Source organism: Eleutherodactylus coqui, chromosome 4 (assembly GCF_035609145.1).
Source record: "Eleutherodactylus coqui strain aEleCoq1 chromosome 4, aEleCoq1.hap1, whole genome shotgun sequence".
Lineage (NCBI taxonomy): Eukaryota > Metazoa > Chordata > Amphibia > Anura > Eleutherodactylidae > Eleutherodactylus > Eleutherodactylus coqui.
Window position 1 is genome coordinate 20,707,004 of NC_089840.1, and position 25,959 is coordinate 20,732,962.

At 45.2% G+C, this 25,959-nt stretch overlaps 1 protein-coding gene across 2 annotated transcripts in view; it reads right to left on the bottom strand.

Annotated features, from left to right (window-relative positions):
* LOC136625134 (multidrug resistance-associated protein 1-like) overlaps positions 1-25,959 on the bottom strand; it is a 53,981-nt gene that overhangs the window by 6,684 nt on the left and 21,338 nt on the right. For both annotated transcript variants that reach the window (XM_066599120.1, XM_066599121.1), the window contains 13 exons: positions 24,077-24,244; positions 22,588-22,768; positions 20,741-20,816; positions 19,760-19,820; positions 18,006-18,225; positions 16,624-16,778; positions 13,548-13,703; positions 12,307-12,506; positions 9,094-9,220; positions 6,728-6,829; positions 6,505-6,648; positions 4,645-4,803; positions 1,811-1,977 (listed from right to left, as the gene is read on the bottom strand). In XM_066599120.1, coding sequence (XP_066455217.1) covers positions 1,811-1,977; positions 4,645-4,803; positions 6,505-6,648; positions 6,728-6,829; positions 9,094-9,220; positions 12,307-12,506; positions 13,548-13,703; positions 16,624-16,778; positions 18,006-18,225; positions 19,760-19,820; positions 20,741-20,816; positions 22,588-22,768; positions 24,077-24,244 — 1,916 coding nt within the window. The remainder of the gene's footprint in view (positions 1-1,810; positions 1,978-4,644; positions 4,804-6,504; positions 6,649-6,727; positions 6,830-9,093; positions 9,221-12,306; positions 12,507-13,547; positions 13,704-16,623; positions 16,779-18,005; positions 18,226-19,759; positions 19,821-20,740; positions 20,817-22,587; positions 22,769-24,076; positions 24,245-25,959) is intronic.

Here is a 25,959-nt window from a genome sequence, read left to right on the forward strand (position 1 = left end):
CCGCATAGCATCACGGTGCCATGCAGGAACACATCGCTCAGTGTATGACCCATTTAAAAGAATGGGGTTGTGTGAGATTTATACGTCTCGGAACACACAAATCTTGCGCGATTTTATCACCCTTGTGAGGCCAGCCTAAGAGTTAAGGCCTTTTGAGGTACCTTTAGGCTGCCTGTCCACGGGCGCTTTTGCATTGCGTTCCCTGCTGTGATAATCCGGCCGCGGGGGACACAGTGCACGCTTTCCATAGTGTTGAAATGGAAAGCACAGCCCCCTATCTACGAGCGTAGAATCACAGCGATTTTCCACTCGCGGCCAGCAAATCGCAGCACGCTGCGAATTGACGCGATTCTCTGCGGTGAGCCCATCTGTCAGATAGGCTCACCACGGAGATCCGTCTGCTGGCTCCTGCTCCCGAGCGGCGGCTCCCGCAACGTCCATGGACAGACAGCGTTACAGGGGACAACTGTCAGATGCATTAGCACTAGACAGTCGTCCCAACAGCTACTACTTTCACATAGCAGCGATAGTCGTTCAATGAATGGAGGTGGAGCGCGCTGGAGATCCCTTCCGACCGACCGCCTCTATTCACTGTGAACAGGCAGTCACTCATAGAGGAACGCCTCCTGTTCACACTGAGCGAGAAGTCGTTTACTAGTCGATTCGTTTCAATGAGCTGAAACAAACCAACTAATAGGTGATCTTTCGCTCAGTGCGCGGTTGGTGGCCGAGTACACAGGATTGCTGAAGATCGTTGTTCCAAGCGAGCATTCGGATGAGGATTGCCCTGCGAAGAAGGACCTTTACACGGAGCGATTCAAATTGTATCATCATATAGAGCAATCACGGCCAATGACTGAACGATAAGTGAACAGATTTCATGGCGGTATAAAAATCATCATTTGTCAGACTTCAGAAAAAGTTTTTGGAAGTATCAACACCACAACAGAAATGTGTCGCAAAGCAGTTTTCTGGCACATTTTCAATAGTAAATCTGCCCCATTAAGTATTTACATCCAGTGGGTGCTGGAATATTCTGGACCACACAATAGAACTATAAAGACAAGAACATGAATCACTAGTAGGAAAGGGGTTGTCCTTAAAGGGATTGATTGAGATTAGAAAAGACGAGATTTACTTTTCCCCAGACGCCCCTGCTGGTCGGTCTGGTTTTGCAGCTCGGCCTCATTGAAAGGGTTTTGCACCCTTTTTAATTAAAAAATAAAGTAACCATTACTCCCCCTTCCACTGTTCCTCCATTCCCCTCTTCTCCTGTCCCTACTGAAACTCACTCACATGACCACAGCAGCCAATCATTAGCCACAGCAGTCACATGCTATTCATGCACGCATGACCACCGAGGCCAGCAATTGGCTTCAGTGGTCATGTGAGTGATTTCATAGCTTCCTGTTGCAGTGCAGAGCAGCGCAGACAAACTGGGTCAGTGGAGCTTGACAAGTAATGGCTATTTTAATTTTTTCAACCCATTTCCAACCCCAGAGTAAGTTTTTATTTTCTTTAAAGTCAGAAAAATCCCTTTAAATTGAATGGAGGAGAGCTACAATACCAAGTACGGCCCAAGGACAAGTGGGGCAGTATTGTGGAGATAGACAGTCCACAAGCTGCAGGCTAGCAGAGGCCGCTGCGGCCCACCTCTATGACTCACAGCTCCGTTCCGAGTCAAACTCTAAAGTGCGTTTATTCTGAAATTCCACTGCGTTTCCGCACAGCACATAGACCGAGGCAGCGGGCAGAGCTGTCATGGGTACAATATGAACCCGGCGTCAGATTCCCTAGAAGCCTATGTTACCTCAGGTTCCCCCCTCCTTCTGACACCTCGTGGTTGAGTTTCTTGGGAAGAGACTGCACGAAGTTCTTCAGATGGCACATCTCCAGGGCCTCCCAGTGGTCGGCGTCAGAATGACGCTCTAATGGATCTAGATTCATCCGTATGGTCCCCGAAAATAAAACAGGATCCTAGAAAGAAAGCTCAAGTCACTAATGCTGAACGAAGGATGGAAACTACAGAATGGAAGTCATGTGACTACGCTAAAGCCGGTCGGGGAATTAATGATACCTGGGCAAAAGAAAATAAGTATACGTTTCTATGAAGAACAAGAGGAGGAGAATAAGGGGTTGTCCCGCGAAAGCAAGTGGGGTTATACACTTCTGTATGGCCATATTAATGCACTTTGTAATATACATCGTGCATTAATTATGAGCCATACAGAAGTTATAAAAAGTTTTTCACTTACCTGCTCCGTTGCTAGCGTCCTCGTTCCCATGGAGCCGACTAATTTTCGCCCTCCGATGGCCAAATTAGCCGCGCTTGCGCAGTCCTGGTCTTCTGCTCTCTTCAATGGAGCCGCTCGTGCAGAATGCCGGCTCCGTGTAGCTCCGCCCCGTCACGTGCCGATTGCAGCCAATCAGGAGGCTGGAATCGGCAATGGACCGCACAGAAGAGCTGCGGTCCACGGAGGAAGAGGATTCCGGCGGCCATCTTCACCGGTAAGTATAGAAGTCACCGGAGCGCGGGGATTAAGGTAAGCGCTCCGGTAAGCTTTCTTTAGGTCCCTGCATCGGGGTTGTCTCGCGCCGAACGGGGGGGGGTTGAAAAAAAAAAAACCCGTTTCGGCACAGTAAATTTACAGCACGTAGTCCTGGGCTTTAATCCCAGCCAACAGTAAAAATATAGCGTGGGATTAAAGCACCTGCAATCTAGAAAGAGCAGGTGGGGTCCTTAGCTGTTAGAAGCATTAAAAAACGCTTCTTCCTTCTCTATAGAAATAAGGAAGAGCTTGCATGGCCTTATAAATCTCCCCACTCGCCTTCTAGGTGTCCCCACACCCCTTTTGGGTTCTCACCTTGTGGAGGGAGTATACAATCCTACTCACCCCCTAGGTGTCTTCACACACTTTTTGGGAGCTCTCCTTAAGGAGACATGACACCCGTCCTGACTTCCTTCTCTCTTGCAGGCTACATAGCACTCAATGAGCACTATGCAGTGAAGAGAGAAAGCAGAAGTGTTACTTCTACTATTCGACCCGGCAATCCCGTAACCGCCGGGTGCCCTCTGTCACAGCAGAGCTGCAGGGTCTTAGCAGACCTAGATCAGCGCTGTTAGTGATTACTGGTTTCCCTGTAACTGCAACTCCTATTGATGCGACTCCAATGGATGCCCCAGCTACAGTGAAAGGAAAAGACAATGTAAATGACCCCAAGGAGATCTTATATGACATCATGGGGGACAGATATCTTTAAAAAAAAGTCACTACAATAAAAACAAAGTATAAAAAATAAAATGACCCTCCGCCGATGCCAACCAAAACCGCCACCATATGCGGCCTGTAATCCGATACTATAAAAATTATACACCCAAACATTCAAAACAAAATGAGGAACCCATAATGAACCATACGTCAGGCTATAGGAAAGTATAGTAAAAAACAAAAAACAGCTGATCTAGTAGGGGGACATTCTGGTGTCACACATAAGGTTCTGGTCTAGTATAAGGGCTGCGCTACACAGAGACTTCATGTAGCGTCAGTAACTCATTTTAGCTCTACGAGTACCACCGGGGGTCCACAGGATTGCAAGTAATAGCCCTTTTACATGGGTCCCGCATTCAGCAACAATCTGAATGATTATCGTTTAGAGTAAACGCACGCTACAACTGAACGGCCAATGTGAATTCATTTGCTTCTCGTTCGTTCAGTTTCTGCATACATACTGACCCGTGTAAACAGACAGGTGTTCATCTGTAAACGACTGCCTGTTTATTGTGAGTGGAGGCGGGCGGGCCGGAACAATCCCCAGCCCACCAGTCAGCCTGCATTCACTCTGCGATGATAGTTTCTGTGTAAAAGCGCATGAATGATTATTGCTGGGACGACCTGTGGGGCATCTGCGCCCGACAGTCGGCCCTTGTAAAAGGGCCCTTACTCAATTTAGTTCTCTGAACTTCAGCTTTACCTCAAGTCTCCGTCTTATATACCGTACCGACTATTCAAATGCTCTGTGTGCTCATATACCCTAACTGGACATGTGCAAAGGGTTGTCTTTGTGAGAAAACCCCCTTTATGATCAATCTTAAAGAAGAACTCTAAGGTCCTCTATTGATCAGAGGGCTGATCAGTGCTGTATACCTTGTTGCAGAAAGCTGTAGCAGTCAAGTTAAACTTTGTTACAGCTGTCAAACCACCCATTTATGTTTCTTTAATGGGACGCTGTCCTCACAGAAAAGCACCATAAACTAAGTTGTGTTGCTGTCCCGGGTGGTGACTGCGAACCCGGTGGGTGTACTCCCTCGCTGCCTGATTGCCAAGGAGTCCCTTCGTGAAGTCTGTGCACGGTCTGAAGATTTGACCCCTGTGCATACACTCGCCCATAGACTTGTATAACAGAGCACATGCAGAGTGGTCTGAAAAGAGTCTAATCTCTAGACAGTGCGAGGACTTCACAGAGGGACTCTGCAGGAACTGGGCAGAAGGGGAGAATAAAACACACTCCGGCTCCTTGTCACCTCCCTGAACGGCACCATAACTTAGTTTCCGATGGTACTCCATGGTGACAGTGTCCCTTTAAAAACCAGACACAGCGGGACGAGGCCGATCCGTGTCAGTATAACAGTTAGTGTGAACTCACCTGCGGGATTATATTCAGTTTGCTTCTTAAGTCGTGCAGCCCGATTGTAGAAATATCGATTCCATCAATCACTATCCTTCCTCCGGCTCTCTCCACAATACGGAACAAGCAATTTGTGAGGGTAGATTTACCGGCGCCGGTTCTTCCCACAATGCCGAGCTGAAAGCAGATTACCGGAAACATTAACTGTGATTGCTGGTCTACATGGTGACGTTGCAGTGCATCATCCTGGCACTCCGGTGTCATCGGTCTTATGTAACTGGCCCTGAGCGTGCGGCTGCCAAATAATCGCCACTATTGGAAAGGGTGCCTATATAGAGCATCATACAGAACAACCTGCAGCCCCCCATTCTGTGCGACCCCCAGTCATCAGGCCTAGAGAGAAGAGAGCTGACACAGAACGACAGCTCTGGCCAATTCTTCCTATACCTATCACAGATATCCCTGCAAGATATGAGCGATACATATGAGCGCCCTCTAGTGGCTGCCCATGTGTATCTTCAATGTCAGAGAGAAGAGCAGGGGCACTAAAGCAGAGACAGGCAAGTACTAACGGTGCACTGTGTGGCTAGCACTGTTGTGGGAGCACTGTATGGTTGGTACAATTATGGGGGAACTGTATGGCTGGCATTGCTATGGGGATGTTACGCTAGGACTGTGTGGCTGACTTGTGGCCGTTGTAAGTGGGGCATCTTGACAAAAAAATGTGAAACACTGAGGCCTCCTTCCCACGAACGGATATACGCTGCGTAATTCGCGGCGAAAATCCGCTGCGTTGCCCACTGCTATTAGGTTCTATTGAACCTAATAGCACAATGCTCACGATGCGGAATTCCACCGCGGAATTCCGCACCGTGAAATCTCCCGTCCTCACCCTCGGCATGCTCTATTTGCCGTGGGTGTACGCGCTGACGGCTTCCATTGCAGTCAATGGAAGCCGTCCGTTCACGCTATCTCCCGCTGTAACACAGCGGAAGATAGCGTGAAAACGCTTTCCCGCCTACCGCCGCCGTGTCATATGACGCGGCCGGCGCGTCACGTGACGCGGTGGGCGTGTCACATGACGCGGCTGTGGTGGGCGGGGAAGCGTCTTCACGCCATCTTCCGCTGGTAAGTATGGGGTCTCTGGGGGGCGCCGTGACGGGCTTCGCCGCGGGATATTCCGCGGCGGAGCCCGTCACGCTCGTGTGAAGCTGGCCTGAGGCTATGGAATGAAGCAGGGAGAATGAGGTGGGCAGCAGATGGTTGAGCATATATATCAAAACATAGGATCAACCAATCACAATAGGTTATGTCACAGCTCACCTCCTCCACCTTTACTGCATAGGTCACAGAGCATGCCCACAACATTCTCCCATAGAAGTAAATGGCTCCCCTTCTGTCTACTGTGTCTTTGGCCTGTGAGGCTGCTGTATAGCATATCTGTTATTGCAACTCAGCAAGATGGCCGACCCCGTAGTCGTGTACAGACAATAGAATTAAAAAAAAAAAAATCTACAAATCCAAAAATAAAAACAGTATTAGGGTGCCCACCCACTGGCGTTTTTTTTTCCCTGCGAAATTCGCAGCATTTTTTTTCTCCTGGGGGTCTATGGGACTTGTAATGTTAAAATCGCGATCGCGCAAAATCGCAATTTACCGCGATTCGCGGTAAATTGCGATTTTGCGCGATCGCAATTTTAACATTACAAGTCCCATAGACCCCTGCAGAAAAAAAATGCTGCGAATTTCGCAGGGAAAAAAAAACGCCAGTGGGTGGGCGCCCTTAAATATGAAAAATGTTTCACTGTGTGACTTTGTGTTGTATCCATCAACCATGACAAGGGTAAAGTGAATAAGGATCACTGCGCTATAATTCACCTTCTCTGTTTCATGGAGCTTAAAGGTGACATCCCGCAGAGCCAGGTCGTGGTCCTCCCGATACCGGGCCTGGTAGTTGGTGAACTCTATGACGCCCCTGTCTGGCCACTCAGCCACTGGTCGTCTGGGCAGGATCCAGGGTGCCTGTACGTGTGTAGGTATATAAAGTTACTAAGAGAAGAAACCAAAAACCAGAGTATCATTTGAGGAACAGATGCTATACCTCTTTTTCCATTTCTTCATATTCACAGACCCGTTCTATCGCCACTCCGTTAGTCTCTATCTCACACGCCTTCCGCACCCAAAAATTTAACGTCTGAGTGATCTGGAGAGGAAATGAATAACAATCAGGGTTTGGGTTTATTACAGGGGGCAAGGTTCAGACCCAAAAATAGTGTGCGCCCCTTCACAGTTTCCCTATCCCTTGGTAGGTGAGCTGTGCAAGACGAGAAACAGGTACGCCACTCACATCCTTATAATAATAATAATAATATTTATTTATTTATATTTATATATATATTTATATATATATATATATATATATATATATATATATATATATATATATAATGACATACACACACACAGACACACATATTTGGTGTGTGTGTATATATATATATATATATGTGTGTATGTCATTATATATAATGATATATACATACACACACACACCAAATATGTGTATATAATATCTATCTATCTTAAACTACTAACGACGACTTGTCAGTGAGTATGTGAGTGCTTCTCATGCTCTGCCCCTGGTGACGTCATCGAAGGTCCTACAACATATATAAAACACAGAGCCTGACCAACAGAAGAACAACACAGTTAGGAGTCTTGAAAAGGGAAGGACAAAAATACCAAAATGAGAATACAACTAAGCTGTTATTATCTCAGATACAACTCCTGATGGTCTTGATAGAAGACACCGACCTACTGTCACCTCAGAGATCCGGTGGGCTGAAGGACCTGCGGTGATGTCACTGTTGTGGAAGAAGCTGTTGTGCAGTTTGGCAGAAAGTACTGTATACTGGATAAACTGACAGCAGCTACTACCAGGGCCTGTGATGTCACTGTCATGTGATCACCTGTGTGGGTGGAGTCAGGAATCACATGACCAGGGGCTCATTATTATATCCAGAAGTGTGGTGATGTGTGGAACTCAGGATGAATGTGGATGTAATAGAGCTGTGTGTGTGATTTGTGTGAATCAGGATATAGCAGAGCTGAGCTGTGTGTGTAAAGTGTGGGAATCAGGATGGATGTACTAGAGCTGTGTGTGTGAATCAGGATGTAGCAAAGCTGAGCTGTGTGTGTAATGGGTGGGGTCAGGATGAATGTAGTAGAGCTGTGTCTGATGTGTGGGGATCATAATGGATGTACCATGCAGCATAGCTGCGTGTGAATCAGGATGTAGCAGAGCTGTGTGTGTGATGTGTGGGGTCAGGATAGATGTAGTAGAGCTGTGTGTGTGAATCAGGATGTAGCAGAGCTGTGTGTGTAATGTGTGGGATTCAAGATAGATGCAGTAAAACTGTGTGTGGCATGTAGTACAGCTGTGTGAGTAATAGGTGGGAATCAGGATGGATGTAGTAGAGCTGTGTGTGTCGTGTGGGAATCAGGATGGATGTAGTAGAGCTGTGTGTGTCGTGTGGAAATCAGGATGGATGTAGTAGAGCTGTGTGTGTCGTGTGGAAATCAGGATGGATGTAGTAGAGCTGTGTGTGATGTGTGGGGATCATAATGGATGTACCATGTAGCACAGCTGGATAAGCTGACAGCAGCTACCAGGATGTAATGTGCTGCGTGTATAATGGATGTACTATTTAACACAGCTGTGTGGTGCTTTGCGCCACCAGAAACACCAGTACTATAATTTCCTAATAATTACTAAATATAAATATATACATACACACACACACAAAGATAGACATATATGCTCAATAAGTGACAGCTCCCTTCTACTAGTGACTATTCCAAAGTATAAGGGAGCTGTCAATCACTCGACGAAGGCAGAGGATAAAGAAAACCAAGAACAGAAGCATAGGACCAGTTTGAGCCAAAAAATGAACACCCGTTGGACGGTGTAGGACTTATTTGCATATGGTGTGGGGCGAAAAAAAAATGAGTTTTCTTGGTGTAGCACTGGAAGCAGAAATAAAGGTGTGCCACCACGGTGTCACTGCCTGTCTTAGCACCGATCCGTTGGTGCTCATAGATAAAGGTCATCATCTTTGAGGGGAGTCGGGGAGAAATGTTTCATACGTTCTTACTCTATGTCCAAGCGACGTTGGTGCACAGAGTGAATTTTCTCAGACGGCTCTGTGCGCACGCTCTACCATTCATTTCTACAGGCGAGCATGCTCAGAGTCGTCTGCAGAGAGTCAAGCCGTGTGCGTGCGCCAACTTCACAGGGACATAGTGCAGGAATGGGGAGTCCAGTATGGAACAAAGCTCCCCGGACTCCACATTAACTCATCTTTTAGCCCCATGATTTAATCAATGGGCCTCAAAAATGAGGACGGGGTCCCTTTACTAGGACTACTTCTAACTGACAGACTTCCTTAAGGATGTTCATGTACTTACGTTTAATGCATACGTTATTGATAGTCCCACCGTGCCAGACGTCATCTTGTTACCTGCCTGAACGGCGAACAGTGCAGCAAAGAAAACCACCAAATTTCCCAAAAACTCCAGTCTGACGGCGAGCCACCTGTAGTAATATACAATAAAGAAGCGGTAACCCATGGGGGAAATGACATTACTTAACGTTGGCTGTAATCTGATCACTGTGCACCAACCCCGCTGTTGGGGTTGTCAGTGGCTCCAGCCCAGCCGCATGGTCTATTAGGGGTCTGCGGTGGTCTGAAATCCACCTCCATTCTCTGTCTCACCCCAGCTTCCTGCCTGGTGTGCCTGGCCGCTGAATATACAGATGTAACAGTCGTTAACATGACCGGCGCATCGTGATAACTTCATTTACAGCATTGTAGCCGAGTTATTATAAAGCGTTAAATGTCAAGCTGACATTTGCTACATCTGTAAGTAGAAGAGCAGCACAAGCTTTGTGTATGGAGAGCCAATCCCAATTACACTAAGGAGAAGCCGATTATAAACTACAAGCCACAAGTATCAGGTAACTTCTGCATGTAAAGTGAATGACCCTTTATTAGAGCCCCCCGTCCTTTCATGATTGGCGCTTCCCTGTAAGGAAATTCTCCCCGTGACCCCGGGGTGCAGCATAAAATCATGTGACAAGTTTTCCGTGGATCAGTTTCAGCGTGAATCCACATTAGATGGGAAAATCCCTAAAATAGTCTTTATTGATATACGTTAAAAGCGTTGGGCTTAGAAAAATCCACAATTAGTGAAGACAAGACGTACACAAACAGACAAGACACGGGGCTCTTCCTTAGCACAGCATTACGAAAAGGTGGTTCAAGTGATGATTGCAGATGTACGTTAGATCAGAAACAGATTTTTTTCTGTAAGAACCTCCCAGAAAGAATAAATAAAAATAGGAGATTGGAGGGTCTCCAGGATCTTAATTCGAACCTAGGAAATGTATGGGATATTGACTGTCGCGGGTCAGTACTGATATAATATATTACAGTCTAATACTTATTCCCCCTCTAGGGTAATTAACTGGATAGCCTGCCTCCACTCCTATGAAACGAATTAGCCTATGTAGGCAAACAGGCTATGCCCTAACATTTATTGATGTCCATGTAGGATTGATGTCCATGTAGTAGAATAGACAGCGGTCCCATAAATAGAGATCTACTGGTAAAGATAAATAGAGAGTATCATTTCCAAACGAGATCATTGTGGTTCAAGCATTCCAGTTGGACCTACAACTTTTCAAGAACCAGGTGGTCAGAGGTTTCAGAAATGACCAGGAGGGGGTCTGGTGTATTGACACCCACTCCTAGATATTAGGGTGGAGATCGGATATATGTCTCCCCACCTAAATAGAGCCGCAAGTGACTAAATGATAATGGACATAGGTTTTAGCATCCAAATAGTTGCTTTCCAAGTCTCATATCTTGAGACCGGGTAGATGTTTAAGAGTGCAGTGGAGGGTAATGCTCAATTCTGATATATATGTATTTAGAGCATATTCCGTAGCTTGCACACACTCACATCTATGGCTCTCTCCAAGTCAGTATGGAGACGGTTAATCTTAGACTAGACCTGCATGGCCTGTTACCAGACACCAGAACAGGGTCTAACCTGTTTGATATTAGGTCTAGCCAAGACCTAGGTCAATTAATATGACCAGATTAGAGCACAGTCTGAGCTAAGCAACTAAGTATAGCTAGAAAGTGATATAGCCTCCAGCCCTGATGGTGGGTGCCACAATCCTACATGGACATCAATAAATGTTAGGGCATAACCTGTTTGATATTACGTCTAGCTAAGACCTAGGTCAATTAATATGACCAGATTAGTGCACACTCTGAGCTAAGCAACCACGCTGAGAAGGGGACAATACCCCAATAGGCCAAGTATAGATAGAAAGTGATATAGCCTCCAGCCCTGATGGTGGGTGCCACAATCCTACATGGACATCAATAAATGTTAGGGCATAACCTGTTTGCCTACATAGGCTAATTCGTTTCATAGGAGTGGAGGCAGGCTATCCAGTTAATTACCCTAGAGGGGGAAGAAGTATTAGACTGTAATATATTATATCAGTACTGACCCGCGACAGTCAATATCCCATACATTTCCTAGGTTCGAATTTAGATACTGGAGACCCTCCAATCTCCTATTTTTATTTATTCTTTGTGGGAGGTTCTGATCTAACGTACATCCGCAATCATCATTTGAACCACCTTTTCGTAATGCTGTGCTAAGGAAGAGCCCCGTGTCTTGTCTTCACTAATTGCGGATTTTTCTAAGCCCAACGCTTTTAACGTCTATCAATAAAGATTATTTTAGGGTTCTTCTGTGACTAGGGCTTTATAAAGTAGTTCCCTCTGCCCCTGTGATTTTCACATTAGATGGGAAAATCCAGCGATCTGAGCAACTGCCAACGAGGCCCGGTCATCGGTGCTAGGCTAGCCGGCTGGGATGTCACTGCCAACCACGTGGGGTTTTCTCATGTAACGGTGTGGAGAGTATACAGAAAATGGTGCAATGGAGGACAAATATCCAGTTAAAAGGGATTCTGTGGACTTAAATAACTCGTAACTAAAAGGGGTCAGAAGAGGATGTCAGGAATCATTCCGATAACCAGGACTGCACAGTTAAGTAAACTACAGCCAAATACAACATTGGAGCTCCAACTAACGTGTCCAAATGCACAACTTGCCGTTCCTCATCACGGATGGACTATAACAGCACACGACCCGGTCCAGCACCATTGTGTCTAAGAGAAACAGAAAGTTGAGACTCCAAGGGGCAAAAAAATGCGCAAAAATTGGATCACTGAGCAGCGGAAAAACATCACCTGTTCAGATGAATCCAGATTACACTGCGCTGATGGGAGGTCAGAATTTGGCACAAGCAGCATGAATCGATGACCCCTTCCTGTCAGATGGTCAGAACATGTCAGCACCTCCAACTACAAGAAGCTTCCTGCCCACATGGGCTGCACTTCTGAATGTCAAGGGGGGTCCAACGCTCTACTAGATGGGGGTCTCTAATAAAGTGGGCATTCAGTGTATTCTGGGGCCCCAGTAACTGGTGAGACTAGAGACCTACTTTACATATACCGACAATGACGATCACAGTGCAGAAATCTACCCTAATAGTCACTAATTCCAGCCGCAGAGATCTCATGCCGCCCGTTACCTGTTAGAGATGACGTTATTATAGTAGCACACTAAGTTCTCGTTTATCACATCCTTGTTCTGGCCGATGAACCTCTCCTGATGTCGGAAGGCTCTGATAGTGGACGCTCCCTGCAGGGTCTCACTGAAGTGGGAGATGACCGGAGAACGCGAGGCCCCATCCAGTCTGCGGATCTGACGTGAGCTGGCAATGTAATATCTCTGTAGGAAGGGGACAATCGTGTCACATATCTACTGAACAATCCGGGGGGATGAAATATCTAACCGCTCAGGAAACGTCCACTGACTTGCATAACTAATTAATTTAATTTTCATTAAAAGGCAGAGTGTCATCAGAATAGGACCCCATGTATAATTAAAGTTTTCAAATTAATACAAAGTTTAAGAAATGTTGGCCGTTTTCTTTCTTTCAATTTTCAATGTCATGATCTAGATATAAAAAAAAAAATATCTTGAAATCCTGCAGTTCTCACTCTAACCACTAAGCCTAGTAATAGTCTGACATTTCCTGTTCTGTAGAGGAAACTTCTCAGTAGTCATCTTATCATTACATGTAAGATTACATGGAGAGGTGACACCTATATAAAAGATTTACAGAGGATCCAATAGATGATGTCACAGCTCACCTCCTCCCCCTCCCTGCACAGGTTATAGAGCATTCCCACAACACTCTCCCAAAGAAGTCAATGGTCTTTTTCTGTCCATTTTGTCTATGACCTCTACATTCTGCTGTAAAGCATATCTCTAAAAACTGTTAACTGTAGCTCAGGCAAGATGGCTGCCCCCGTAGTCCCCATAGCCACATGCAGATAATAGAATGAAAAAAAAATTACAATTAGAAGAATTCTCCTACAATGACAATAGTCACAGGCAGAGCTGAGTCTACTAAAACCCAGCAGCTTTGCCATGATGATGGCACCCAGTGATCAGATGATCAGCAGGTCCAATAAGAAAAACAGCACTGCCGCTTCCTCTACCTAGTGAATTCTATGTAGGCAAGCAAACATAAGGCAGAATTGGTTATAAGCCACTTCTGCCTTCTCCTCGGGGTCCCCGGCTGCCTCTAACTCAACCTGTTAGATTGTAGGAGCTTTAATCCTGTGCCATATTTTTACTTTTGGCTGGGATTAAAGCCCAGGACCAAGTGTCGTATATACACACAGCGCCTGGTCCTAAACAGGTTGAAGTCTCAGATGGGAATACCCCTATAGAGCACAAGTAGGACAGTATGCTACCACTTACCTGGATCACAAGGTATAAAAACCCGATGGGAACAATAGCTAGTGAGAACAGCGGTGTAGCAAACACAATAACCAGAACGGTCCCCAGCACGTCCAGCATGCAGTTTAACCAGGTGCGCAAATAGTAATGGAAGCGCTCGTCTATTACATAGATGTCCTGTAATAAACCGCAATACAGACGATTATAGATACTTATACAAAGAAGATTATGATATAGAAATTCTAAATGGAGTTACCAAACCATCTTTTGCGCGAGTCGGTCATTGGGGCATGAACATTTGTTTGCCGTATCATTGGCTTGTCTGAATAGGCAACCATTCAACCAGCAAGCGAATGTTCCTTGGCGGATACAGGCAAAAAAAAAAACTGTTGCGCATAAGTCCGCCTGCACACGAACGGGTCAAATTCCGCTAACTGATTTCCTGCGATTCATTGTGGAAACGTATCGCGATTGTGGATGCAATCGTTTTTCTGCGCCGTCTATGCACAGCGTATCGTTCGCGCGGAAGAAAGAGCGCAAGCAGGTGATTACATCAGAAAGTTGCCAGCCCCCTGGATAAACAGCTTCTATACAAAAGGTTAATGCCCCGACGACATTCTCTTGTGCTTTGTGGCGGTGAGAGCTTAGAACCGCCTGCAGAACGGCATACTGCTCCCTTGGCTTGGGAGACCAATGAAGCTGCCCACATCCAATCCTCCGGCTACTGCAATGGACAATGGTGTGTTCTTCTCCTAATCTGTCCTGGACTGTCTTTTCATTGCGAATGCACTGTGATTCGATCGATCCCATAGAGATCAACGGAGCCCGTCTGCGCACAAATAGGGCATGCTGTGTTTTCTTTCAAGCGGGGGAGGGGGGGGGGGGGGAAACGCAGCATGTCCTATTTTTGCACAGATTCTGCACGTCTGCTTGAGGGCTCGGTCACACGGGCGTTTTTTTCGATATTGTCATTCAATAGCTGAGAGCTGCCCCTGATTGGTCCCTGCACTCAGCCAATCAGAGGCAGCACTCACTCACCCAATTCATGAATTCATGAATGGGTGAGTGAGAGCTGCCTCTGATTGGTGAGGGCTGTGACCAATCAGAGGCAGCCCATTCAGCAGGCGGGGATTTAAAATCCCCGCCTGCTTAATACTACACAGAGCAGTTCAGGAGAACTGCCGGCCGGACGCGGCTGAACTCCAGCTGCAGGGAAAAGGCGAGTATATTTTTTTTTTATTTTTACACATTTTTGGATGGTTTTCAGGGAAGGGCTTATATTTTTAAGCCCTTCCCGAAAAATTCATCCCGCGCTCGCCGACAGCCCATTGCTTTCAATGGAGCGGCTGTATTGCTGGCTCCATTGAATTCAATGGGCGAACATCGTTCTTCTCTGCCACAGCTGTTACAGCTGTGGCAGAGGAGAATGATCTTTAAGTATATGTTCTCAATGGGGCTGCTGCCGCCGGCCCCATTGAGCGCATATATAGAACACAGCGTTGCGCAGAACGCAGATAGGCGCGTTCTGTGAATCGTTGTGTCCTATAATTTATCGGACATCCGCATAAAAAGTGGACATGTGACCGATCCCATTGGGGATGCATTTGGTCTATAGATCTGCAGATCGCAAGCGAGTCTGCAGATCGGACCAAAAAACGGTCGTGTGACCGAGGCCTGAATCTGCGGAACTTAATGACTTCCAATGGGCAAAATATTACAACAGATCGTCCGCGCGGTGCTGATCGCAGATTCCGCAATTCCAATCCGTTGAGAGTGTCAATTGACATACTAGCGGGGGCGCTGATAAGTCTTTGGCTTTGTAATCTTTATTTGTTTTCACATCAATGAAGATTCTATCATTTAAAAGCTCAACCTGTGTCATTCTTTGTGAGCAAATTTGGCCGGACCCCGAGTGCCATGCTAAATTTACACAGTTTTGAAGACAACATGGGAGTCTGCAAAGGAGGCAGAACAGTGATGAAGTTTCTGTTTCTGAAAGCAATGTCGGCCAAAGACCTTCCCGGTGACACGGTGCAGACATTAGGTGACAAGTGCCCTTCGTACTCCACAGTCAAAAATTGGGTTGCCACGATCATGAAGGTTGTTCATGGGAGATCTCCAGTGCTGAAAGTCCCAGAAACCATACCCAACATCCATGATGAGATTCTGGAAAACTGGAGAATTCCTGCGGCGACGATAGCCGAGGCTCTGGACATATTTAATATTCAGAGAGTTGGGTCCATAATTCATGATCATCTTGACATGAAGAAGCTGCCTGACAGGTGGGTCCCAAAAGGTTTGTCCACAGATCAAAAGTGTGCCCAAGTGCCAGCCACCCGGGGAATTCTGAAGCGTGTTCAGCAGGATGCTGATGCTTTCTTGTCTCAGCTGGTGATGATGAATGAGACGTGGAATCTTATCTACCATACTGAGTCAAAACGGTGGTCAAAAACTGGAGATACTATGGTGCTCTGCATCTAACGTAGTACAGAGTACAGAAGTCATCATGTAAGGTGATGGCATCTGTCTTTTGGGATATGGATGGGATACGGCTTGAGGACTACCTTCCAAAGGGGTCTGCACTCACGGATGTGTATTACACAACACGTCTGGATAAACTGAATGAAGTCAAAAAGGTGAGGAAAGTTGTCCCTAGGTTGCATAACAATGCCTCGTCGCACACAGCGGTCGTCACCCGGAGCATACTAGCTGACTTGGGCTTCGAGGTGCTGGGTCATTCCTCTTATTCTCCTGATCTGGCACCCTCGGACTATCATCTGTGTTCTAATTTCAAGAACCAAATTTGCCTCCATCTCTGATGCACCTGCAGCGGCTGACGCCTGTTTGTACCCAACCAAAGGAACTCTATCTGGATAGGTTGAAGGAGTTGCAACACCATAGTCCTGAATACACGGATATCCGAAGGGACTGTATAGAATCAGTGCCGAACTTCATTGTTCTAGGTCAATATTTTTGTAGTCAAAGACAAGGACTTATCAGCACCCCCTCGAATATGTTGATCGGCCCATCTAAAAGGGTCCTAATGATCCTGGCAAGTGACAGCAAGCGCAAATCTGATAATTATCCAACGCCTTACCTTAGTAAACCGATTCAGCACTTGGCCCATTGGAGTCGTTTCAAAAAACTGTAGAGGGAGGTGCAGTATATTATCCAGCATCTGATTGTGTAGCAAGCGGGAGGAACAGATGGTGCCTCGTGTGACCACATAGGCCCCATAGCAGACAAAAAGACCTAAAAGAGTAGAGGAGACACCGTATATGTATCATTCATACAGACTGAGCGTTACGTTACTGCTCCTTTCTATGGGCATTGTCATGAGCGAGGAAAGGTCCCGCTTCTTCTTGTGCCATGTGAGCGTAGGCTCTCTTATAGGCCGTGTGATGCTTCCTGGGAAAAAGATATGCAAACAGGAGATGGGAAAAGGTCTCCAATAGATGGCGCTGTGGAGGTATTTTTCCATCTGCCATTCACACATGGACATGTCCAAGACTGTATAGTTTACCTGTGCTTTATACAATATACTCAGCCTATTTGGGATGTGAATGACCAGCAGCTGTCCAGCCTCCTGCCCACTTTCTCCATCCCCTCCTCTGACCTCGCACCACCATTTTCCTTCCTCCCCCCATGTGACCTATCCTGATCTGTCCTTTCCATGATTCTTAGATTCTTTTTAGTAGCAGCTATTCTAATATTGCATTCCATGTTTTTAGGATGTATCTAGAGACGGTCCCAGAGATTCCCATGATGTCACAATGTTATTTTGTGTTCTACTTGCTTTAACATTGTGTTTTTATGTGATCTTGGCCCTAAAGGAAGTTCTACAAGAATACGATAGCCACTTTGTTAGCGACCCCCACCTAGTAGCGTGTTGGACCTCCTTTAGTCTTCAGAATGGCAGCAATTCATCATGGCGCCCATTCAAAGATATGAAAGAACCCAAGATGTGCCAAGAAAACCTCCCCCACACCATTACTCCACCTCCACCAGTCTAACAGGAAGGGGTCATCTAGTAGAGCGTTGGCCCTCTCTTGACATTCAGTAGTGCAGCCCATGTGGGCAGGAAGCTTCTTGAAGTTGGAGGTGCTGACAGGAAGGGGTCACCGATTCATGCTGCTTGTGCCAAATTCTGACCATCCATCAGCACGGGGCAACAGAAATCTGGATTTTCCCAGCTAATGTGGATTCACAGTAAAACTGATCTACGGAAAACTTGTCACGTGGTTTTATGCTGCACTCCGGGGTCACGGGGAGAATATCTATACAGGGAAGCGCCAATGGTAAAAGGGCAGAGATCTCTAATAAAGTGCTGTTCACTGTATATGGATATAGGTTGCTTTTGAGTCCATAAAGCTATTAAGTCACTAGAGTATTCTAAATACTAGTTACTTCCACATCTTATAATTATTAGTAGACATCTTGAGCTTTATAAAACTACAATATATCCCATAACTCCATTACCTTGCACAAGTCCCAGCACTCCGTACACTCCGAGTCTATTGTCCCTCAGTTGCGTCCACTCTGTCTGGTCTTTCACGTCTTTGGCCTCGGTTGCCCATTGACTAAGCCACACATTCTGCCCTATGGCCAGCGCATTCTGTCCAACATATGCTATGATGGTAAAGCAGACCGCAGACCATCCGAAAGCCTGCAGGTACTTCTTCACCACCGACATCCTCATCTAGAAACCAGAAAACACTCAGATGCTGGATATCTTAACCCGTTATTATTATGAAGAAACAAACGACGACTAGGATTGGAGTTTCTCCAGATTATCTCTCATTATAAGGATGGAACAATTAACCATGGGAAAAACTTAGAGAATGAATGGATGAGGGTTTGTCGATCACCGCCAGACACCTCTGTAACTACACTGCTATTCGGATCACTGGCGCTTGCTTAAAGAGGTTTTCTGGGCTTCTACTATTGATGAGCTGTCCTCAGGATAAATCATCAATCGTTGATTGGTGAGGTCCGATGTTACCGATCTGCTGATCTTTCGGCCCGTTGTCAGTGCAGTGAGGCCGGACGTAGTCATTGGTGGTCAGAGCCGGAAGTGTAATAGATAGATTCACTCCTACTGAAATCAATGAGAGGAATGCCTTTAATTACACTTCTGGCTCCGAGCACAATGAGGAGCTGAAAGTACCGATAAGGTTAAAAGAAGTTAAAAAAAAAAAAAAAAAAAAGTCATAGTATTAAAAAGGTTAAAAAAAAGTTTATCCATCTTAAAAAATCTAAACAGAAAAACATTAAACATATTGGGTACTGCCACGTCCGTAAAAAGCCGAACGGTTAAAATATCACATTATTTATACTGGACATTTAATGGTGTAAAAAATAAATAAATAAATAAAAAATTATTATATATTATATATTATATATATATATATATATATATATATATATATATATATATATATATATATATATATATATATATATATATATATATATATATATATATATATATAAAATAAATAATTTTTTGTTTATTTATTTATTTTTTACACCATTAAATGTCCAGTATAAATAATGTGATATTTTAATCGTTATATATATATATATATATATATATACACATACACACACACACACACCTGTATATATATATATATATATATATATATATAGCGCAATACAAGAGTTACCTTTTCTAGCCAATCCGCCTCTCCAAAAAAAAAAAAAAAAAAAAAAAATTCAACAAAAATTGAAGAAGTTGGTTGCACCTTCAATATCACCTATATAAACTGTAAGACGGTTTGCAGAAAACAAGCTCCATGTACAGAAAATTTTAAAAAGTTATGGTTCTCAGAATACGACAACAGGAAAAAATAAAAAGGTGGGTATTTTAAGTAGTAAAACATAAAAATTCTACATAAAGTCGTTAACATCATAATGCCGTAAAAACTAAAACCAAAGAACGGCACAATTGCATTTTTTTTTTTTAAATTTCACCTCACTGAAAACTTTTTGAAAGCTTTGCGGTACATTATAAGGCAACATTAAAAAATACAACTTGCGGGAAAAAAAAACCAAAAAAAAAAAAACATACAGCCATGTCAATGAAAAAATAAAGTTGTAGCTATTGGAAGGCTAAAAAATGAGAATGGAACAATGAAAAATGTCTCAGGAGTGAAGGAGTTAAACGATTTCAGTACAAGTTTCCTAATTTTGTTCAGCAGTGATTCTATAAATCTACACGCTGGACTTACGTTTCCGGTGGCGATTTTCTCTTTATTAATCCTCGGAGCGCTGAACACGTCAAACGGTTTCCTGGAAAAGATACAAACGAGGGAAACTGAGAGGCAACAACAACAACAACAACAACAACCACCGACAGCAGGATACAAGATCATTCATCTGCACTACATATGTCCAGATTTTTAGATTTAGAATGATAAAAGAATCATTAGGTAAGGTAATCAGGAAATAAGCTCCTCCCTGTGGGGGGGGGGGTGTTAACATTATTTTCCTACTATTGTAAAAAATCAGTATGGAGGGGGGGGGGGGGATCTTGCCACAGCCAGTTGTCTAAAGGTGCATTTAGACACAAAGATGATCGCTCAGAGGATGGCTTTTGAGCGATCATTTTGCATAAACTATGGTACTACTTGGTACTAGTGCCTATTAGTACCAATTAGTAGCCTGTGAGCAGCTGGGAGCTGTATTCAGGGAACAGAACACCCGCTGTTCTCTGAATAAATTCCCTTTGTTCTGCCATGGGGCTGAGACAATGTAATCAGCTGTTAGCAGCGCTCCCCGGGCAGAACAGAGCGTGCGGTCCGTCTTACAAGCTGTTCTGCTGAACGATTGATTTCATGCCGAACTGAAGTCCATCGTTTGTCAGAACAGTGAAAGATGGGCACATTTACATGCAACGATTATCACTCAAAAGACGGCTTTTGGGCGACAATCTTTGTGTCTCAATGGGCCTTTACAGTCAGCACAGGACAATGAGGAGGAGATGTGACTGATCCGGGGAACTGCTTTTTATGTATTTTTCAGTTTTCATTGAAATTTGAGCTGAAATATGATCAAACTAAATAAGATTTAGAAAGGACGGACTGCGATACACATCAGCGTGTAAATGGACACTTGGGTATATTCTACATTATTATCTCATTCTTCCTCCTGTAGGAACTTCTGCTTATAGGTAGAATTGAGAGAGAATCCCCGTGTACAGGCCGCTATACCTTTCCTTTTGAACCCCGGCATCTTCAGGACGTTTCTTCAGGCTTCTTACATTTCCTGCATCTTTCAATGTATTTGCTAAAAAATAAAGTGTAGATTAACAACACAGCGGGTCCGGATAGTCTGCAGACGCTTTCACTTCTCTTACATTTTTCTATGTTGTGGCTTTGATCAAAAAGTACCCCATAATGACAAAGTTACAACAGAATGTTAGAATCTTTGTAAGTTTAAAAAAAATTAAAACTAACATTTTGCATCGACGTAAGTATTCACACCCTGAGCGATTAGAGGTGGCTGTCAGCCCAGGTAAACATGGCTGCCGGGAGGGTAGTCGCTACCTGTTCCGTTTCAGAACGGAACGACTAGTGAGCGACTTCTCGCTCAGTATAAACAGGCAGTCGTTCATCTGTGAAGAGATCCCGCCGCTCGCTCCGCCTCCATTCACGGATCGCTGTGAAAGCGCAGGAGCGATAGTTGTTGGGACGGTTTGTTCTGTCTATAACCACCCAAAGCTGTCAGTTCAGCCTCACTGATGGATCTCCTACTGAGACTGAACTGCAGTCTCTATATACAGTGATATGTAGAAGCTGCAGAAGACAAATAGTGCAACACTTATAATTAAACACTATTGCAAAAATGATTGTCAGCCCAAAATGTATACACTTCTTAAAAGAAAAAAAAAAAATGCTCCCCAAAAAGGTGTGTGCGGCCTTCAAAATAGGCCATCAATATCAGATTGGTAATGGTGGGGGTGGGGGGCTCTCGACACCCCCGTGATCAGCTAACTGAAGGGGCCACATTAATCCAGCAAGTGTAGAAGAGTGATATTCCTGGTTCCCTTTCTGTATTTAATTGCTGTTTTATTATTATATGGGTGTATATTTCTTTAATAGGTCATGTGACTACAGATGATTCGGTGAGAGCGGATGTAGCGAGAGGTCAGCACCATCTTCGAGAGAAGTTAATAAAGTAGACAGACCTGTTTCAGACAACTCGAGACTCCAGTGTAGAAGGCAGCAAGAAAAGGTTAATCATCACTGCCATTGGCTAGAAGTTCTAACCAGAGTCAAAAAAGGGGATAGAGAAAGGAGTCACCCTGCATCGTCCGAACCTCCATGAGCCAACTGCACGGTTTGCAGCCCGCCGGGAGTGAACAACTGTGTTTTAGACAAACTTGAACTGTCATATGATTGCAGTTTCCTTATTAAACTACCGTGGAAGTGAACATTATTCAGCCTTAGGGAGGCCTAGCCCTGTGCCGACAAGATAACCAGGACTGGGGCTCTCCTTGCAGTCCTCCTAAAGCAGCGACGTGGCTCCTAGAGCCATTTATTCAGAGTTCCACACAACCCAGCGAGATGGTGGCGACAGGTAACACTTCAACTGAGGTTCCACTTGGCTGAGTCCTCCTCTTAACAGGGGCTTCCCTTCCATCCTAGGTCCTGTTAAACCAGCAAACCATAGATCCCCCCCATAACCGTGCCAGCTACAGAAGCCATTCACACCAGCATCTGCCACAGATGCCCCACAGATTTGGTTTTGCGGGCTGCTCTATAGTAAACTCTAACCTCGGCTGTGGGAAACCCATCAATGTGATCAATTATTTGGCCTCTCGAGGTATAAAATACTGTTCTACATTATCTGGCAGTACAATCTGTGAGCCTCCCCTGGGTTGTGTCTAAACCGACTGTGATACCATTGTAGTACTAATCCAGAGTCCTCCGTGATATGAGGGTTTGGACTCGGAGGACATAACGAAACAGGAAGTTGACCTGATGAGGGATTCTGCAGGCGGAAAGTCAAAAAAATTGGAAAAAAAAAATAAAAAAAATCAGACATAAAAACGTACAGCTCTTTCCCTCAAAACGTTCTGTCTTTGCTCCAGACGCCAGGATCATCTCAGCAAAGTCTTGTCGCTCAGAGACCAGCTCCCTGTAAGTCCCAGTCTGACCTATTCGCCCATCTTCCATTATGACAATGAGGTCCACCAGCGGCAGGACGGCGAGGCTGTGCGTCACCAGGATTCTGGTCTGCAGAGAAAAAGCCAAAAGGCAATCAACTCATAGAAACACATGAAAATCTCCAAATTAATCATTTCATCATTTCAAGACCTCTTTAGTAGTCAGTGAATGAACATTCATATCCAATGGCTGCGATCTGCACAAGCCTAGTCTTGATCAAATCTGAGCGGCGATGACCAATGCAGCCAGTTTAGAAATACCTCGAAGAATCCTTTATGCAAGCATATGCAATTTTAAAATGCAATGTTTTCAATGCGTGTGTGCGTGCGGTTTGGTGCAAACTTTATGTGTATGCGCATTTTTTCCGTTCGTGTTACATCTCTGTCCAGTGCGTTCTTCAAGCACATATGAAAAAAGAAGAAAAAAACAAAAAACACAAAAACGTTCAAGTGATGCAAGCGATAAAAAACAGGCTGCACAAAAAAACAGCAGTGAATGAGCGTGCGAATGTAGATTTGCTGTGTTTTTTTTTTTTTTTTTTACACAACCATAGATTTTAATGAGCGATTTTGGTCGGTGAATATGAACCAAAATAGGATATTCTGCATTTTTTATGTGCGACATTCATCCGTGTGAAAACAGATTCTACATTACAGCGTCACTTATACTTAAAGGGGTTGTCCCGCGAAAGCAAGTGGGTCTATACACTTCTGTATGGCCATATTAATGTACATTGTGCATTAATTATGAGCCATACAGAAGTTATTCACTTACCTGCTCCGTTGCTGGCGTCCTCGTCTCCATGGTGCCGTCTAATTTCAGCGTCTAATCGCCTGATTAGACGCGCTTGCGCAGTCCGGTCTTCTCCCTGGTGAATGGGGCCGCTCGTGCCGGAGAGCTGCTCCTTGTAGCTCCGCCCCGTCACATGTGCCGATTCCAGCCAATCAGGAGGCTGGAATCAGCAATGGAGCGCACAGAGCCCACGGTGCACCATGGGAGAAGACCTGCGGTCCACCGTGGGTGAAGATCCCGGCGGCCATCTTACTAAAGTAAGTAAGAAGTCGCGGGAGCGCGGGGATTCGGGTAAGTACTGGACGGTTTGTTTTTTTTACCCCTGCATCGGGTTTGTCTCGCGCCGAACGGGGGGGGCTATTGAAAAAAAAAAAAAACCGTTTCGGCGCGGGACAACCCCTTTAAGGCCAAATCACTCTGAAAGTGGGGGACCGTGTATACCTGTATATGATATCCACTCTAGTGTTCAGTATACTCATATGTGATAATGTACTGTAGTCCGCAGTATACAGCCAGGGACCGTATACCTGCACCTCCTATATGTACAAGATACAATGGCGCCTCCATGAATCACATAAAGCATACCTTATTTTTCAGCAGCCCGCTATGTCCAATGACTTTCTCAAATAAATGCTTCCCCACATGTACATCGACAGCAGATAAGGGGTCGTCCAGCAGGTAGAGGTCGGCGTCACTGTATACGGCCCGCGCCAGGCTGACCCGCTGCTTCTGACCTCCGCTGAGGTTTACTCCCTGCGTAGGAAGAGATGGACACACGGTATCATGGCCGGCACAGGGACTGCGGGCGTTCTTTAAATCCCTGTGTCCTGCACAGCGCCCCCTCAGGTCTGATTCAGCTATTTATATGAAACTGACAGGCTCTCTATCCCAGCGGCTAGGAAGAGGGGATCACGCTGCTGCAAAATGTGGTAGATTCACCAATCTGCGTAAGCCAGTTTCCTGGGCTGCTGCCTTATTTACGAGGCCCTCATGTTCAGGGGTGCAACTAGATTCCAATGGGCTGCAGGGTGAATTTTGGATCAGTCACCCCCATTGTGCCACCATACATTAAAGGGGCTGTCAGAGTTGGAGGACCTCGGAGAAACCACTCCCCCATGTAGTAACATACAGTGATATATGCCCCTCTTCCAGTGTGTCCCACGCCAGTGCTCGGTCCTCCGCTGCTCTGTTTATTTACAGGCTGCGGTTCTGCACGGTTTACGGGACGTCACAGGCATGGCGCCAATAACAGAGATCAGCAATGGAGCACTGAGCTCTGCTATTGGCGGAGTATATGCTGGCTAGTTATTTTTACTGCATGTGGAAAGGTTTTAGTTAAAACCTAGAACTTAGACAACCCCTTTATTAGAACACCCATTGTGCCACAAAGGTAATAGTGCCCCCAATGTGCCCCATAAACTAATAGTACCTCCAGTGTTCATTCACACATCAATAGTGCCTCTATTGTGCCCCCATACAGTATTAGTGCCCCATATAGTAATATTACCTGCACACAATAATATTGCACCCATATACACACAGTGTCCGCATATACACAGTGCCCCTTTATACCCCTTCAAACAGACAGTGTCCCTCACATACAGATAGTGCCTTTTTGTGCCCCCGTATACAGATAGTGTCTCCTTTATGCCCTCACAAGCGTCTCTAACAGCTGTTACCATAACGAGCAATCAGTAAGTCCGTCTCCTCTTCAGCGCAGGTGGCACGATGCCGTGATGTCATTGTGCCTCCCAAGTCGGCCAGAAGCTTGACAGCACCAGAGTTCATGCCAATGCAAGTTTCGGAGCAGGGAGCCAACGGCTCTGGGCACCCCTTTAGTTTTCAATGAGATCCGCAACCTGAGGATGCGGACCCAGCTGAAAAGTGACGCTCATCCAGGAAACCAGGTGGGCCCCTTTCTCCTCTGGACTTGGACGCACCCCCAGAAAAGTTTCTGGACTCCCCAGTAGGGGTTGGAGGTTGTTTAAGTCAGTTTAGAGGCCACATTGCTGTGATCTGTGGATCAGTTTATCCTAGTGTTGCATGCTGATAATAAATTCGTCACCCCTTTAAATACAGATGTAGCAGCACCAGGCTTGAATGGCGCAGAGCGCTACCTAGTCATTGTAAAGCCACTGCTGCACAAATAGCGTGCCGAATACTTGGCAATTGTTATATCTGTACGTCTACAGATATGCAGTCACCAAATACTGAGATTGAGAGAAAATTGGTCTGAAAACTCACAAATCACAAAGCACGCCTTCTTTTGTCTGCACTTTGAAAAAGTGGAGAGAGAAGCAAAATACAGAAAAAAATGTGAAAAGATTTGCAATTTATTGACAACAAAAGGGGAAGGGATTTACTTGTATAGCGCCAGCTTATTCTCCAATGATGGGAGACTGAGTCCACTTTGAGCCGGCTACCTGAACCAATTGGGGTATTGAACCCACAACCTTCATGTCATGAGT